At 57.3% G+C, this 17,331-nt stretch overlaps 2 protein-coding genes across 2 annotated transcripts in view; both read right to left on the bottom strand.

Annotated features, from left to right (window-relative positions):
* The window catches only part of PCDH12 (protocadherin 12), a 12,248-nt gene extending 2,760 nt beyond the window's left edge, over positions 1-9,488 (bottom strand). The window contains exons 1-3 of the mRNA XM_041470127.1: positions 6,441-9,488; positions 5,928-6,022; positions 4,640-4,815 (exon numbers count right to left, since the gene is read on the bottom strand). Of these exons, the coding sequence (XP_041326061.1) occupies positions 4,640-4,815; positions 5,928-6,022; positions 6,441-9,344 (3,175 nt within the window). The 5' untranslated portion in view covers positions 9,345-9,488. The remainder of the gene's footprint in view (positions 1-4,639; positions 4,816-5,927; positions 6,023-6,440) is intronic.
* Positions 9,489-16,611: 7,123 nt separating this feature from the next.
* SMIM33 (small integral membrane protein 33) lies at positions 16,612-16,995 on the bottom strand. The gene has a single exon (XM_041470024.1). It carries the CDS (start codon positions 16,993-16,995, stop codon positions 16,612-16,614), a length of 384 nt encoding a protein of 127 aa, XP_041325958.1.
* Positions 16,996-17,331: the final 336 nt, after the last annotated feature.

The following is a 17,331-nucleotide window of genomic DNA, read 5'->3' as shown; positions in this document are numbered from 1 at the left end:
GGGGGGGAGCAGGGGGAATAAATTGATAAAAATATTGATAAATGAAAATATCTAAAATCAGCTAAGAGGCATGATTGTAAACAGATCACCAGTGACACCACGCAAACCAGCAGCTTTAAAAAGCCAAACAAAATAGAACTGGTTTGAAATTATTGGGGGTTTTGTTTTGTTTTTAATATAATAGCCATTAGAATCACTGTGCGTTCTCATTTGTTGCAGTCTCAATTGGCACTTCGCTAAATTGTTAGCAAAGCCTGAGAGAGGGAGGGTTTAGGACTGGCTGAAGGGGAGCAGACAATGAAAAGCTTTCCAGGGGGAAGTTTTGGACACAAAGATAGTGGACTTCCCTTCAGGGTCACTCCAGGGTGGGAATTTGCTGCTAAGGAGGCAGATTGAGACCGAAAAGAAATGGGTTACTGTGAAAACAATAATACCAGAATGAAATTCTGGATTATAAAATGCACAGCTGGCTGGTTGGAGACTGGGACTGAACAATTGAGCTCTAAAGTAGTTGTTCCTCGATTGGAAACAGCTGAGGAGCAGGGGGAGCCTGGGCTGGGGGCTGGGGCAGGCTCGTTAGTGCAGCAGTAATTTGATTGTGGCCCACAATGGGCAACTGGAATCACACAGAGGACTCAGGGTATTCCCTGCTGGCAGGGAGGCACAGCCAGGGTGGATTGTTACTGGGTCTGATTAGGGGAATTACACACAAATCTGATTATCTATCTGTGGGAGAGGGAGCTGAAACGACACCAACAGGGAAAACTCTGGAGATGAAACTAGGAGTGATCCAGGCTGACACAATGGAGACCCCAAGAGCTGGGGGTTGCTGCTCCTAAGGAAGCAAGTGCTCTCCAGGGATCTGACTGCAACCTGTCATTATTTTGAGGAGATATGCACCAGCAGAGGAAATCTTTATGCTTAAAATAGTGTTGGCAAGAGAAGAAGTGATTATAGATGTCCATGAATAAACATCTCCTGGAAAATAAAGGAAGGACCCCATAGCAGGGAGAGCCTGGAATAGCTTCCTCGTCAGACAGCAGGAAGGGGAACAAGGATTCTTGTTTTTTGAGGTCGCTGGTAAACAAGAGTCCGTGCTGTGGTGCACAGAGGCTGCATTCCAGCCCTTCATTGTTCCTTCCCAAAGCACATCCCAGAACATCAGGGGAGTTCAGAGCAACAAGCCAGTTTAGGAAAGGTATTGGGAGCAGCAAAACCTCACTGGTAACAAAACCCAGCAGTCCCAGAGTGGCAAAGGCTGGTGTCACTGTAGTAATAATAATTGTGTGGCTCTGACTAAAAAGTGGCATCTGAAAGGAGGGTCCCCATTCCAATGCTCTTATCCTGCTAATTCCAGAGGGTGGGCAATACCCTGCCACAGCTGGGACCTGGGATCTGCAGTCAGTGACTGAGACAAGGCTCCTTCCTCAGCCAGCCGAGCAATTGCTCCTTCTTCTCTGGAAAACAACTGCCCTGGCATGGGCTGGGGGTGAGAGCTGGGACTCCAGCCTGGTAAGGAGAGAAGGGCAGGTATGCCTTAGATTTTTGTTTCAGCTGGAGCCCCAAAATTCTTTTGTGTTGCTTCACATCCAGGGTTTCTTTCTGCAATCTCAGTATTTGAATTGCAGTGACTGTTCCTTGAGACATCACCCAAGTGTGCTGCAGGTTTTGCTGTAAAATAAGCAGTTTTCTCCCCAGTCTACAAGAAGCCACCTCATTCCCTGAATATTTGGCTGCCTCAGCTCTGGGGCAAGGCACAACTGGTCTGCACTCTGCAGGGAGAGCTGGGCTGACAGTCCCGTGGCCATGAAAACCTCATAATTAGGTATGTTTAATTTGACCAATAACTCTTTACTGCCTTGTTTTAATGGTGTTTGGGGAGCAGGGGTTGTTTTTATCATCCATAAAGTTCTACCTCTCATCTGCTGCTGGGAATGCTGTGCTGGGCTGCTGGGAGATCAGAGCTAACAGACGGTGCTGCGAGTTCATCCCACAACATCAACAATCCCAGAGCTGCCCAGGATTGCAGTCCCCCACTGGGAACAGCACAAAGGCCCAGCCAGCCTCAGCCAGCTGTTAGGATGCTCCTGAGCACCAGCAGTGCTTCCTTCCTCCCTCTCAGGATGCAAGTCCACGGCTCTGTTTGTGTCTGGGAGAGGGAGGAAGGAGCCTGGCAGCTCTGGGGACTGCGCTCGGCCGCCTCTGCGGGCAGCTCTGGGCTCCTGGGGAAGGTTTGGCAGCTCTGGAACAGATCAGCCTCTGGAATCCACACAGATCAGCAGGAATCCACACAGCCTCAGCATTCCCTGCTGGCTGCCAGGAAGTGGTGGAATCATCATGCCGGGAATGGGGATGTGGCATTGGGGACACGGGTCACTGGTGACATGGCAGTGCTGGGGAACAATGGTCTGGGAGGGCTTTTCCAGCCCTAATGATCCTGTGGAATTCCAGGACTTTGGCCAAAGGGATCCTTGGACAGATCCAAGGATCATGGGAATGGCACTTCATGGATCACCATAGCTCTGATTTTCTATCCTTGTGTGGGCAGGACTGGATCCAGAGCTGCTGGCAGCACCCCCCGTCTCTTCTGGGATCAGGGCATGTCAGTGCACCTGGGATGGAGCTGGGCTCCTCTTTGCTCCCTGCTCTTGGCTGCAGGACCTTGGAATCCAAGGAAACTTTTAGGTCTCAGCCTTTCCTTCGTTTGCTCCTTACTGGAATAAAAGAGCAGGGAGGCAAAGGGGGAGAAGCAGCAGGTTCTGTCCCAAAGGAAGGGCACCAAAAATGCCCAGCTCTGGAATTCAAACCACCCCAGCAGCAAAGTTCAATGAGTTTCTCTTCTATGGAGGAGCACAGAGGCTCCACAATGAAATTTCTGCTACAGGACATGAGTCAGCCCAACTCTTTCAAATTGAAATGCCAAGAGAGGAGATTTTTAGAACAAATCAATAAAAGGAACATGTAGAAAATGTCAGGCCCAGATGGTATTCACCCCGGAGTGCCAGAGGAACTCAGTTATGAAATTGCCTGGTTTATTAGCTGCTGTTCATTAACTACTGCTTCAAATGAATGCGGGATCAAAGGGAGGGGAGGTGGAAATGGTGACAGGAGTTTTTAAGCATGTGAAGGTGAATCCAGCCCAGGCAGATTCAGAGAAATCCTTCTGTGCAAGGCTCAGCAGAGAGAGCCATGGAGCTGCTGCTCCCAAAGGAACCACCTGACCTTGTCACATGGGGAATTGTGTTCTGGAAATCTGGAAGGGCTGCATGGAGAGTCCTGGATGACTTTGGACAAGGGTCTGGGGTGCCAAGACAAGGGAATAGCTTCCCAGAGCCAGAGGGCAGGGCTGGATGGATATTGGGAAGGAATTGTTCCCTGGGAGGGTGGGCAGGCCCTGGTACAGGGTGCCCAGAGCAGCTGGGGCTGTCCCTGGATCCCTGGCAGTGCCCAAGGCCAGGCTGGACAGGGCTTGGAGCAGCCTGGGACAGTGGAAGGTGTCCCTGCCCATGGCAGGGCTGGCAGTGGATGGGCTTTAAGGTCCCTTTCAACACAAACTGTTCCAGAATTCAATTCTGTGAAGGCAGGGGTCACCTGAGCTGATGGAACAGCACCAGCCAGGCTTGCAGGGGACCTGAGCTGTGCTGAATTTGCAGCCAGGTTCTGTAGGGACTAATATGTGTTAAAAGCTGGGAAGTGAGGGTAGGAATAATTAATCTTCCTCACCAAGGGAGGTCATAAGCAGAGTCCCAGAGTATCTGCTCAACATAATGATAAATGATATGGCAAGGGGACAATGTTGGTGTTGACTCCACTAAAACACCCAAAAGCAGAGGGTTGCTGAAGGACCTGATAATGCTGAGTGCCACGAGCAAAACGTGGCTGGTGAATTTCTGTGTCACCAACTGTCAGATAATTGTCACAGGGAACAACAACCTGTCATGTGTTGATGGCTCTCCCTCCACGCAGAGGAGGGATTTGGGAGTTAGAACAAACAGGACTCAGCGTGGAGCTTGGGCAGGACAGGAATGAGGAATACACCAGAAAACCTCCTTGTACCCCCGGTGGACCCTAAACACTGCACACAGTTCTGGTCACACTTCTCAAAAAATATAAAATTCACAGCAAGTTGGTCACAGGAGATGAAGAGGAAGGAGGACCCAGTGGGGCTCTGAGGGTAGATAACATCTTGAGGGGGTTGACAAGGACACATGTCCACCTTTCTCACTCTGCATGGACCAGGAGACCACGAAGGGAGGGCTCAGGCCAGCATGGGAAGCAGTTCAGCAGCTGCAATGTGCAACTGGCCCTCACCCCCAGCAATGAGAGAGGCCAAGCTCACACATCACTAAACCCTAAACCTCAGCAGACACATCCATGGGAGGGAAGAGCAGCCATAAACACATAGAAAAATTCAGTGTGAAGCTCAGCAAGTCCCTTGGCCTGCTACCAAAAGCCTGGGATGGTCCATACGTGCTGCCCCAAGCGCTGCCCCTGCCAGAGCCACTCTGGGAGGTGTGATGTGCCCTGGCTGCTGCAGGCCAGCAGGACCTCCTGGATGGGGTTAGTGTGGGTTACCTGAGGAGGTGTCACTGCTGGAGCCCCCCAGCCCCACCCCGTCCCAGCAGCGAGGTCACCTCACCTGCCTGAGGCTCCAGGAGGGTCTCCAGCTCCTCTCCCACGAGCTGCTGCACGGAGAGCTCGAAGGCGCTGTCGGAGTCGCGGTCCCCAGCCTCGCTCTCGCCGTGCCCGCTGTCCTTGGTGCTCAGGCAGTCCGTGTCCAGTCCCGTGTCCAGCCCTGTGTCCAGCCCTGCAGCCCTGCCAGGGGCCACAACACCCAGGTCACTTCAGCCTCAAGAAGCCCTTGGAAGGGTCTCTATCTCCCCAAAATGCCCTGGAGAGGGGCTCTGGGCACCCTCCCCGTGCACCACTCATAGAACCAAAGGCATTTTGAGTGCCCCTCAGTTAATGAGGTTTGGGGGGTTGCTCCACATTTCTTGCCTGAAAGGGTTTTTATCCTTCTGCAGCAAAATCACAGAACCACAGAAGGGTTGGAAGGGACCTTAAAGCTCATCTCATTCCACCCCCTGCCATGGGCAGGGACACCCTCCATAATCCCAGGTTGCTCCAAGCCCCATCCAGCCTGGTCTGGAACATTTCCAGGGACCTAGGGGCATATCCTGAGGGACCTGCTGGCTCCTCCCCATTAATTCAGAGGAGCTTCCCCCTGCAGAACCAGGTGAGGAGCACCCCAGATACCCTGGAGCTGCTCTCCCTCCCTCTCCATCCTCTGCAGCTGCAGGTGAGAAAGGTGGAGAAAGCTGTGTCTGCCCATGACCTGGCCAGGCGGGCACAGGGGGACATGGCAAGGCAGTGATAAAGGCTCAGCATCCTCAGCAGTGTGCACCCAGAGCACACAGCATAATTTAACGGGATCACCATGAAGTTTGGGGATATCTTAGGCACACAGCTGGGATATCTCAGTGCCTCCAGCCCTGCTGCAGTTCCTCACTCATCTGCCTCCTGGCAGAGGGTCAGGTGTCCCAAACTCATGCTGGCAGACACTAAGAAAGTGTCCAGAGCCATGAGAACATTCATCCTTGTGCTGCTGCCTCCAGAGCTGGGCTCCTCTGTGCTCCTGAGCACCCAGAAGCATCACAGTTCTTGGCAAGGGATGGTTCATGGCCACGGAGGAGCTCAGATGAGTATGGAGGGACCTGCCAAAGGTATCCCAGGAAGGAGGCAAAGAGCAGCTGGATACCACTGGGAGCCAGGACCAGAGGAGCACAACCTGCCCCTGAAGGGAGAACCTCCAATCTCAGGAGATGAGGCTTTTCCTTGTGTGTCTCTGCCCTCGGAGGTTTTGGACTGGTGGGGCTGGAGCAGGGGAAGGGGGAGTGGGGAAGGGAAGTGCTGGGAGCCAGCCTTACCTGCTGCCGTTCTTGGCCGTGTACTTGTTTCCCCTGTAGTTTGTTTTGGGCTGGAACTGGCCCTGGTGCAGCAGGGTGAGCAGCTGGGAGATTTGCTGCAAGGCAGGAAAAGCCTGTTGAGCCCCGGGCTGGCCACTCAAGCTGCTTCCTGCCAGGACGTCCCTCCGAGCCCCCCGGCCTTTTTATAGCGTTTCCTCCTCCTGCAGATGGCTCAGCATCCCCACATCGGGGGAAAAACAAGCGCTGGGCAGCCCACCTGGGCCCGAGCTTCCCCTGCACCCCTCCTGCTGCTCCCTGTCCCTGGGATTGTCCCCTTCCCCTGTGACAGCCCCGCTCCTGCCTGTCCTGCTGGGGTGACCCTGCTGGGTGGCGGAGCTGCTCAGCCTACCCAGGCTTGAGGGAAGAGACCAAGCAAAGACCCTCAGGCTGCACATTCCCACCACGCCAGGGTGGGAAGGTGCAAGGAAGGACTGGGGGTGCCCACACTCCGGGAACGCCCGGAGCAGCTCCTACCTGCACTGGGGGCGACTCCATGGCGAACTCCCCGGTCGGGCTCTGCTCCGCCAGGGCCACCAGCGACAGCCGGACCAGGCTCCTGAGGATCTGCTGGTGGGGCTGGGGCTGCCCGGATCCCCCCGTACCCAGGGGCTGCTCGGCTGGCACTCGGGGCTCTCCCATGGGTGGCTTCAGCAAGCTCTTGCCGTGCAGCGGTGCCTCCGGGGGGCCCGCAGCCTCCTTCACCGGGTGTTTGGGTCTGTGGGGCTGGCAGGGCCGGCGCTGCAGGACGGGCAGCTCCAAGGTGCCCTGCTGCTCCTCCGAGCCTTTTTGTGTCCTCTGATTCCTCAGGGTCCTGTAGAGAGTGGGGGTGAGGTGGAGGGGAGCCTGCGGGGATCCCCCGGCCGCAGGGGTGGCTGTGTCGGGCTGCTCCTCCTGGCAGGCCCGGGGGGGCTCGGGCTCCCGGGGGCGGCCGCGGAGCAGCGGCACCAGGTGGATGTCGGCCTTCTGGATCTGCCTGTGCGGCTTCTTGAGCTGCTGCTGCCTGCGGGCGTCCTCTGCCTCCCGGCAGTTGTAGGCCATGCCGTCCTTCTTGTCCTTCTTGCGCAGGGACAGGGTCAGCGCCAGCAGCAGCACGCACCCACCCAGGAGAGCGGCCAGGCAGATCAGCAGCACCACGGGGAGACTGGGCCAGCCGGGATCCCGCGCTGACATCTTGGAGAAGGCCCCGTGCCGCCGGAACAGCAAGCGGAGCCGGGCCAGGGTGTGCAGGGGGGTGTCCCCCTGGTCACTCACCCGGACCAGCAGCTCCCGCTGGCTGCCGGCCAGGCTGCTGGCATTGCTGGCATTGAGGGACACCTGCCCCAGGAGGGGGTCCAGGATGAAGAGCCCGGCATCATCCCCACCCACCAGATCATACCGGAGAGCCCCGTTGATGCCAGAGTCCACGTCCCTGGCCATGATGGTGAAGAGGAAGGGGTTGGCAGGGCATGACACGAGTGTGGAATTGGTCATTGCCGTAGCCCCCTGGGTGCTCCCATTCCCGGGGACCACCCAGCAGCACCCAGTGTCCACATTGACCAGGACAGAGATCGTGGCCACCCCTCCCACCAGTGCTGGCGTGGTGATGATGGGTGCGTTGTCGTTCCGGTCAAGCACAGCCAGCCTGATGGAGATGTTGGATGCCAGCTTGGGATGTCCTCCATCTTCTGCTGTCACCAGGAACTCCAGGCTCCTCACCTGCTCATAATCAAAAGCTTGGAGGGCAAAAACATCTCCAGTGATGGGGTCAACTGAGACCAGCCCCAAAGCAGAGGGGTCCAGGATCCTGTAGGTGACTTTCCCATTGGTGCCCAGGTCAGGGTCGGTGGCACGGACGGTGAGCAGGAAGGCAGGTGCTTCACCGTTCTCAGCAACAGCAGCCTCATAGGCAGCCTCCTCAAAGGCTGGGGCGTTGTCATTGACGTCGCTGATGCAGATGGTGAGGTGTTTCAGCACGGCCAGGGACAGATCCCCCATGTCCCGCACCACCAGCGTCAGGTTGTACTCAGCGTGCCGCTCGCGGTCCAGCGAGGCGTTGGTCAGCAGCGCGAAGCTGTGGCTGTTGGTCCTCTTCAGCCTGAAGTGCTCGTAGCCCTGGCTGAGGGAGCAGAGCACTTGCCCGTTGCTTCCCGAGTCAGGGTCGCTGGCTGTCACCAGGGCCACAAAGCTGTCCTTGGGGAGGGCCTCGGACAGCACAGGCTCCCGCGCTGCCCAGGTGACGTGGACGTCGGGAGCGTTGTCATTAACGTCCAGGACCTTGACCAGGACCTTGCAGTGCGCCGGGATGGGGTTGGCGCCCAGGTCCCGCGCCTGCACATCCAGCTCGTACGCATGGGTCTCCTCATAGTCCAAAGGGAGCCTCAGGAGGATGCTGCCCGTGCGGGCATCAATGCTGAAGGTGCTCAGCACCTCGGGGGGCGCGTGCCTGCTCAGGCTGTACTCGATCTCCCCGTTAGGACCCTGGTCGGGGTCAGTGGCTGTGACTGTCACGAGGAGGGTCCCGGGCTGGGCGTCCTCCCGAACTTCCACCATCAGGGAGCTCTCTGCAAACACGGGGCTGTTGTCATTGGAGTCAAGGACAATGACTTTAATCACAGCAGTACCTGATTTTGGTGGCTCCCCATGATCAGTGGCCGTCAGCACAAGGTCAAAGGAGGAGTGCAGCTCCCGGTCCACCTCCTTAACCACTACGAGCTCCGCATGTCTCGTCCCATCGGAGCTGGAGACAACCTCCAGAGCAAAGTGCTCGCTGGGGGAGAGAGCGTAGGAGCAGCGGGCGTTGGGGCCAGCATCAGCATCCAGGGCTCTGTCCAGTGGGATCCGTGTCCGCAGGGATGCGCTCTCTGAGATCTCCAGCTCCAGCTCGGGCGTGGGGAACCGCGGCGCGTTGTCGTTGATGTCCATCACCTGAACCTCCACGTGGATCAGGGCCGGGTTCTGGGCGGCCAGCACGTCGAAGGACACCCAGCAGGGATCACTGTGGCGGCACAGCTGCTCCCTGTCCACCCGCCCGGCTGTGCTGAGCACCCCATCCCCGCTGCCCACGTGCAGTGGGAACCTCCCGGGGGTCTCCATCAGCTGGAAGGTCTCGGCCGCCTCACCGCTCTCGCCGCCCTCGAAGTGCTCGGCCAGGCTCCCTATGACAGTGCCCGGGGGCACCTCCTCCAGCACTCGGTACTGCACCGTGAACGTGGCCACCTCCTGGGCATCGGCGCTCAGGAACAGGTACCACCACCACAGCGCCGGCAGCCGCAGCGCCGAGCGGCTCAGCCCCAGCACGCTGCTGGCAGAGCCCCCGCGGCCCCGCCGCGCTGCCATGGGCTGTCCTGCCGGCCACCGCATCCCCGGAGAGTCCTCAGGGCCACCGCAGGGCCTCGGCATCCTCTCCCATCTCCAAGGGCCGTGGGCTCCAGCCAGAGCTTGGAAAGGAGGGGAAATCACGAGCAGGGCTGATGGCTATCCCCCACGCTGCCATCACCGGGGCTCCCCGGGCCGGGACAGCCCGGAGCGGAGGGACCGTCCCCGGAGCAGCCACCGGCCGGCTGGCCGGGCTGGGGATGGAGCAGCCGACATCCTATGGAAACCCCACCTACAGGAAAAGGGAGGACCGGGCTGGTACAATGCCGGGGCGGGGTGGGGGCTCGTGGGGCGGCACGGGCCCGGCTGCGAGAGGGTGTGGAAATGCCCTCCGATCCCAGCCTGGGGGGACCGTCACCACTGTCACCTGCAGAGCACAACTGCCCAGAAGGTGGGATTCCTGCAAGCCCTGAACCACCACAAACCTCTTGTGCTTCAGGAAGAGGTGATGGACTCCTGCTCCTGCATTGACCCAAAGCCTTGTTCCCCACGCTTTTGCATCTCAGACTTTGACATATTCTCATTTTGTCCAAATCCAAGTGCAATCCCTGCTCCTTACCCTGACTTTGGAGGGTAATGTGCCCGAGTCACCTTTCCCAGTACAAAGGTGATGATGTCACCAGTTCCAGATGGACGCACCAGAATGAGCTGATGAATCAGCAGGAGCATGGCCACATCAAACACAGCCGGGAGGGCACGAGGGAAGGAGGGAGGCGCTGGCAGACACAGCCTGTGTCCATTCAGGCCTCTCCCCATCCCTGCATCCGGCTGTCCTGGCTGCTCCCTCTCTTGGCATGTGCTCCATCCCAGCTTGGCTCAGTACTGATTTCCCGGCGTCACTCCTGCACCATCAAATCCCTTCTTGGCCTTATTTCAGCACCTCACCCCGAGCCCCCACCTTCAGGCTGCCCAGCTGTTGCACCAGTATCACCACAGCTGGCCAGCTGTGCACACACAGGTAGCACAGCCTGAAGGTGTTCCATGCATTCCTCCTGAGCCTGTAGAGCCCCCAGACCCCAGGCTGGGTTTGCTTTGGTCTCAAGGTGACAGAAGGCATTTAGAACAGGGAAGGTCATCTGGAAATTTCCTTGGCTGTTATGGATCATCCTCAAGGTGTGGTTGGAGCCCCACCAGCCACATCATCTTTGTGTCTCCACACCTTTCAGGCAGCGTCCAGTAGCCTCTGGTGTCCTGTGCCCACCTCGCCCTCTCCTCCTGCCTTGATGGGCACCCCTGTCCCCCCAGCCTATTCCCATCCCTCCCAGCACCCCTCACTGCTCTGGATTTCCCAGGTGAGGCTCTGCTGTCCTCACTTTTCTTTGCCGTGGTGAATTTTGATGTCCCAAAGAGCAGCAAAACCAAAGCCACGCTGGTGCCACGAGCTGTGCCCTCAGCACAGCAGGAGGAAGGGATGGTGCTGCCGGGGGTGGCCAAAGCCCGGTGCTATTCCTGGGCTCAGCCCCAGCTCCAGGTGACCTTTGCCAAGTCATTTCCCTGCTTTGTGCTCGCACTTCCTCCTGCACAGCCCGGGGCTCTCCCGGAGGGATGCTCCCTCTCACTCAGCTCGCTCCCGCTGCCCACGGAGCTCCGGGTGGAGAAGCGGATGTCTAGCAGCCCATGCCCGATTTTGGGAGAGGAGGTGGGAAGGCCACTTCCTTCTGCTGGGACTGTTACCTCTCCACCTTGTGGTTTTTTTTAATGCTTTTCCTTTTCAGGAATGGAGCTGAACAGAAGAACCATGCTGGAAGGGAAAGGAAATAAATATGATGCCCCAGGACTGTGGGGGTTCCCTGAGGAGCCCTACCTGGGGTTTCCTTCCCCATCACCTCCCAGTCTCACTGCAGAACAAGCCACTCTCCCTGAGTGCCCTGTGTTTAACCCATCACTGCCACCACAAGAGGTGAATTCCCCCTGACTCCAGCACCCACCTGCCAGACCCCACTTGCTGCCATCCCCACCCCTCAGTTGGGAGGATTCCAAACCTCCAAACCACTAATTTTCCTCCCCAAAGACAGGGACCAGGTGGGATTTTAAGCACCAGTTTGTTCAGGGAAAGGCTGGGAGGAGAAGTCACTGTCACCAGGCTGAGCCCCCTGAGCACTGTTCCCAGCCTGGCTGTACAGATCCCAGCACTGGTGACAGGTCTGGCCTGCCCAGGAGGAGCTGGAGGAGCTCCTGCATGAATTATTGATGATTCTTCAGGAATAAACCCCTACAGACCAGGCCTGTGACCCCCAGCCATCAGAACATTCCCAGCTGGCAGGAGGATGCTGCAAAAGCATGGCTGAGCTGCAAATCAGTGCTGTGAAGAGAGATGGACAGAGTAAAGCTGCAAGAAAATAGGAAAGAAAAACAGGGTCGAGTTGAGACTTGCCAGAAGCACAGGCACGGAAATGAGATCTGGTGCTAAAAACAAAACGTGTCTCCTCCTGTTTCCTGTTCACACCCCAGCAGGCTCCCAATGTGCTTCAGGACCTCCATGGACTGTGGTGGCTACAAACACAAAATACCCCCTCTAAGGTTTAGACTGCACCTGAACCCTTTCATTTAAATCTCAGAAAGAGCCTCAGCTACATTGAATTCTTACAGCACTTCATGCATTCACTGTGTGCAATGCTTCCTTCAGCTCCTGCCCGATGCTGTCAGTGCCCAGAGCAGCTGGAAATGCCATTTGCAGGAATGCCAACCTGGTCTCTGCAGCTCAGCTGCTCTCCAGGCTCCATGGCAGGGCACAGACACACTCTGAGCTCCCAGGGGTGCAGAGCTGTGCTGGAGGCACCACTCTCCCTGTCCATCACCTGGCAGAGAGCAGCACCACCAGGTTATTTCGAGCTCCACTGCACAGCTGGAGGTCTTCAAACTTTGTCATTTTGGGCTGACACGGTGCTAGCCTGGGACCAGGAGCTGTGCCACAACACAGCAGGGAGCGGAGGGCAGCTCGAAATGAGAGTGAAGAGGCTTTTTCACATCTAATAATTTTCTCTGATGAAGACAGGCTGAGAGCTGGGGATGTTCGCCTGGACAAGAGGAAGCTCCAGGCAGAACTTGAAGCCCCTTCCAGTGTCCAAGGCCTCCAGAGCTCCAGGAGGGTTTGGGCACCGCTCCCAGGCATGCCTCAGGTGGGATTGTTGGGGTGTCTGTGCAGAGCCAGGAGCTGGACTGGATGATCCTTGTGGGTCCCTTCCAACTGTGGATATTCCATGATTCCATGAATTTTCAGCCCTTCAAATACATCCTTTGCTCCTCTAGAAGTGTCACTCCCTTTTCAGCGGGCCAACAATCCCTCCCTGAGCATGAGATGTGTGAGGTGCAGCTGCACAAGGGAGCCCAGAACCTTCCCCGTCCCCAGCTGCCTGCAGGGACCTGCGAGGCTCCTGGGGGCCCTTTCTCTGGAGGAAGGGCGTGATTCCCCCTCTCACACCAGGTACGGAGCTCTGCAAGAGGTGGAGGGACCTTCCCTTGGGGTGGCCCGGCTCTCCCTGAGCTCGTCTCCATACAACCAGCAGGTGACGCCGGCTGAAGGTGACCTCGCCGTGCCACCCGCTCCAGCCTGGCCCGGGCTGCTCATCCTCCGCCACCATCACCAAGCACCCGGGAGTCCTTGCGGGCTCCTCCAGCGCTGCCTGCCCGGAGCTCCCGGTGCCCGCCGAGGCCGGGGAAGGCGCAGCCCCGGCGGTGCCTGCGCTGTGCAGTTGGATCCCTCCACCACGAGAGCCCACTGCTGCTCCGCGCTGGGCTCCGCCGCTGTCCCCGCCTATCCCCGGCGCCGCCCGAGGGGCTGGGGGTGCTGAGCCCCCCAGACTCTCCCCACAGCGGGGCTGCGACCACCCTTCCCCCGGCGGACGGTCCCGGGGGGCTCCGCCGCCCCCAGCCCTGCAGGGAGGCTTGGGCGATGCTGCAGCTGCCTCCCCTCCATCCTCAGCAGGTGCCTCCCTCTGTCTGGCACGGTTTTCGGGTGCTTCCCTCGGTTTCACACGATTTTAGGGTGTTTCCCCTGGTTTTGCAGAGTTTCAGGGTGTTTCCCTCGCTTTCACACGATTTTAGGGCGTTTCCCTGAGTTTTACACGATTTTAGGCAACACTGCAGCATCACAGCAGTCTCCCCCAAACTCCGCTGTACCCCCCCCCCAAACCCTCCTCTGGGGGGGTTGTAGAGGTGCCTCCCCTCCTGCAGGGCAACACCTTAATTAGGGGGGGAAATAAAAGGGGGTGCGAGTGATCCCTGATGAGGACAGAGTTAATTATCGATGTAGCAGCTCCTGAAAGCTTCCCCAGGCAAAAACCTGGTTTTGAGCAAAGCAGCTCCTGCCTGCCGGGCTCCAGGAGCTGCCCTGCACTGAAGAGACGATAAGGAGAGTTATTGTTGCTCCGTGCTCATAAAAGAATTATTATTAAGGAGGGGAAGAAAGTTGTAAGTGAAGTAAATTGGGCCAGGCTGGGTGTTTGAATAGACAGGAATAATGTTATGGTAATGTCATGCACGGCTCTGCTGCTCCAGGACCCTGACGTGTTTTATAAAGCCTGGTGCTACAAAAAGCAATTCTGTGAGCAGAGAGAGGGAGAGCTGGCCAAAGAGAAACGAGGAGAAGCTGTAAAAATGATGTTTTATTGTGTGGGAGAAAGCAATGAGTTGAGATCTAACCCTTGATGTCCTTCTGGAGGAGAAAGCTGGCAGCATATTGTCGCTCGCTTGTATGATTTAATTTGCTATTCTAAGTCTTACAGTAATTTCTTTCCTGTGCTTCAAAAGCTTGTATCTACATTTCTGTTTGCAAATGAAACACATGGAAGAACTCCCCAAGGCTGGGGCTTCAGAGCTGGATCTTCCCAGAGTGCAGGGGGCTGCTGACAGGATGGGGGCAGGGGGCACCCAGCAGCACCACCTTCCACTGCCACCTTGATTTGATTTTAGTTTGACAGCCCAAAACACCTGAACAACAGCCCAGGGTGCGCTCCCTGTGCTGCACAGGGTAAGTGATGGATCCGGGCCCTGGCACGCTGTGACATCAATCAGACCTTTACGAGTCCCCAGCGGCTGCAAATCAATAAGTGCCAGCAATAATTACCCATTTTGTCTTTCTCTTTATTAATATTTAGACGTGTTTAATCTTTTCTCTCTAAACATGATGTTTCCCTGCTGTGGGTGTCCTTCAGAGGGAGCTGCCAGAAAAGTTCCTGTTCTTCTAATTAAAGGCTTTGTGCTGGATGGAGCTGCTCCCTGAGCAGGAATGACACAGCCACCAAAGCTGGGGACAACCCTGATGCCTCAGCCAGGGCAGGTGACACTGGCTGATGTCCCCAGGAGGAGGGTGCAGCCTCTCTGGGTGTCACAGTGCAGATCTTGTGATGGTCACAAGAGGCTTTCTCCAGCTCTTGGTGGGGGTGACCACAATCCACAGATGTCATTTAAAGAGATCATGGAATGGTTTTGGTTGGAAAGGACCTTCAATCCCATCCAGTGCCACCCCCTGCCATGTGCCGGGACACCTTCCACTGTCCCAGGCTGCTCCCAGCCCTGTCCAGCCTGGCCTTGGGCACTGCCAGGGATCCAGAGGCAGCCACAGCTGCTCTGGGCACCCTGTGCCAGGGCCTGCCCACCTCCAGAAAGGATTTCTTAATTAGGAGAAGTCCCTAGAGGTGATTATCTCCTCAGGAGTGCTGTTAGGGATACACATTGCAAACAAAGTCCTCTTTTGACATGGAAAGCGGAGCAAGTCTCCAAGATTTTCAATGGAAATGACAGCCCTTATCTCCTCTAACACGGCGTGATAATGCCCTATCAGCCCTGGAAAACAAATGGGAACAAATTCAAAACAAAAAACAACCCTCCCAAAAAGTAATATAAATTATATTTGTTGCAGAGACAAAAAGTTTCCAGCAAGTCCAGCTTTAAAGCAAGAAAAGAGATGGAAATAAGTGAGAGGAGGGATCCTGAAGCATCTGGCATGTTGGGAATACCTCCAGCACCTGGAGGAACAGGTAAAGCCATCTCTTGTCCATCTGTGCCCACAGGGATCTGTGCCAGGGATCTGAGGGCAGACACAGACCTGGCTTTTCCAGCATGGGAGAGGTGGAATCTGTATCCTGATTTCTGGAGCTGTCCAGCAGAATGAATCCTCGAGGGAATCTCAGAGGCTGCTCCCTCCCCAGGCACTGCAGACACTGAGGTCCTGCGCCCACCACGGGAGGAGAAACTGAGACTGCAGAGATCCCAGTGCCTGCAGCAGCAGAGACCCCAGGGCTGAACAGGGACCGTGCTCTGACAGCCCCAGGAGCCTGCAGGGCTCCGGTTTCACCTCTCCTGATCCCTCTGTGCTACCTCAACAAGGTTTTCCACAGGGTGACAGAGCCACTTCAACACCACCCCACCGAGGGTGACAGTGCCAACCCCACCATCGCTCCCCCCTTGGGACAGCACTCAGGGATGGGGACAGAGAGATGACCACAGTGAGGGTGACCTCAGGTCTCCCCATCCCTTTGCACAGAGATGCTGCAGGCTCTGCCCAGAGTCACATGAGCTTCCCCTCTGGTGCCAGCACCTCCAGATGTTCAGCCAGCTGTGATGTGCCATTTTCACCTCTTGCCTCTGCTGTGTCACCGCTCTTCTCTCACCCACTTCCAGTGGGGACAGGACACGTGTCACTGGCTCCACCCAGCACGGAATCAGGAGCTGCATCCTCTGCCCTCCTCTCCTCTGGCTGTTTGCCCGAGGGGCTGGGGGGGCTGGCAGGGGCAGGATCATGTTCCAAACCCCCAGTGTGGGAAAAGGGGCTGTGGTATGAGGCAAAGAGGGGCTGGAAGCTCCTCTGTGTCATATAAACATGTAATGAGGACGCCGTGAGTGTGGAAACATCTTTCACTGGAAAACAATTCCAGATGATGCAACTTTCAGCTACTGCCAGGGGAACGAGCACAGCCGCAGAGCTCCCCAGCTGGGGCAAGGACCAAGGCAGCTCTGCTGGCCGCTCCCAGGCAGTGTGGGACAGGTAAAACCAGGACAGGTAAAACCAGAAGAGATGCTAAAGCTGTCCCACATAGGCTGAGCCAGCCCCAGAGCCCAGGCTGGGACCCAGCTCCTGCCTGGGGACAGTGACACCCCTGAGCTGTACTTTTGGGGGCTGGAGATGGGTCTTGAACCTCCTGGCTGAGCATTCCTGGGGCCAGACACGGGTCTGGGGAGGTGCAGCCTCTGTGTGTGGGCAGCAGCAAGTCCCAGGATACCCGAACATCCCATCCCAGCTTTTCCGGTGGGACACATCCCTCGAGCCCTGCCCAGGTGGCCCCAGGCCATGTCACAGGTAGGTGATCTCGATGACATTGGGCTCAGCACTCCCGTGGGGAAGGTGGTGGTTGCAGGAGCAGTGGCAGGTCACTCCAGCTGAGCCCATCTTCCCGTGGGCATCCAGGCGCCTCCAGTCCGTGAGGAGCACGCTGTCCATGTGCTGGGCCATGGGCTCGTGGTGCAGCGTGACCTGCACCGTGCGCAGCTGGGGGCCGTAGTGCACCACCAGCACGATGAACACGGCCAGCAGCACGAAGAGCACGACGATCACCGAGATCACCGGCAGAGCGTCCGATTTCTTGGTCACGCTCTTGACAATGGAGACGGGAGTGAAGGCGGCCGTGTCCTGGAGCTCGGGCTGTCTCAGCTGGCTGCCGGGCACCGAGGCGTTCATGGCTCAGCGGGGTGACCTGGCACGGGGACACAGGCGATGACCACTGAGCTGAGCCCGTCCCTATCCTCATCTCTGCCCTCGAGCCCGCAGCTCCTGCCTGCACGTGCAGCTGCCAGGGAATGGGACGATCCCGTGAGCGTCCCCTCCCTCGGGCTCGCAGCACCGGGGAAGTTTTGGTGGTGAAGTCTGGGGCTTGCAGGATGAGGCAATCCCTGCATCCTCCTGTCCTGGGCGTCTTTGGACACTACACCCGGCTCTTGTGGGGAGCCCTCTGCCCTCCCCTCCCCACCCCCAGCCCCACGGACCTGATCCAGGAACAAACCCCACGGGAACCTC

Source organism: Pyrgilauda ruficollis, unplaced genomic scaffold (genome assembly GCF_017590135.1).
Source record: "Pyrgilauda ruficollis isolate IOZ18807 unplaced genomic scaffold, ASM1759013v1 scaffold105, whole genome shotgun sequence".
Classification (NCBI taxonomy): domain Eukaryota; kingdom Metazoa; phylum Chordata; class Aves; order Passeriformes; family Passeridae; genus Pyrgilauda; species Pyrgilauda ruficollis.
This window is presented reverse-complemented; position numbering and strand designations above follow the sequence as displayed.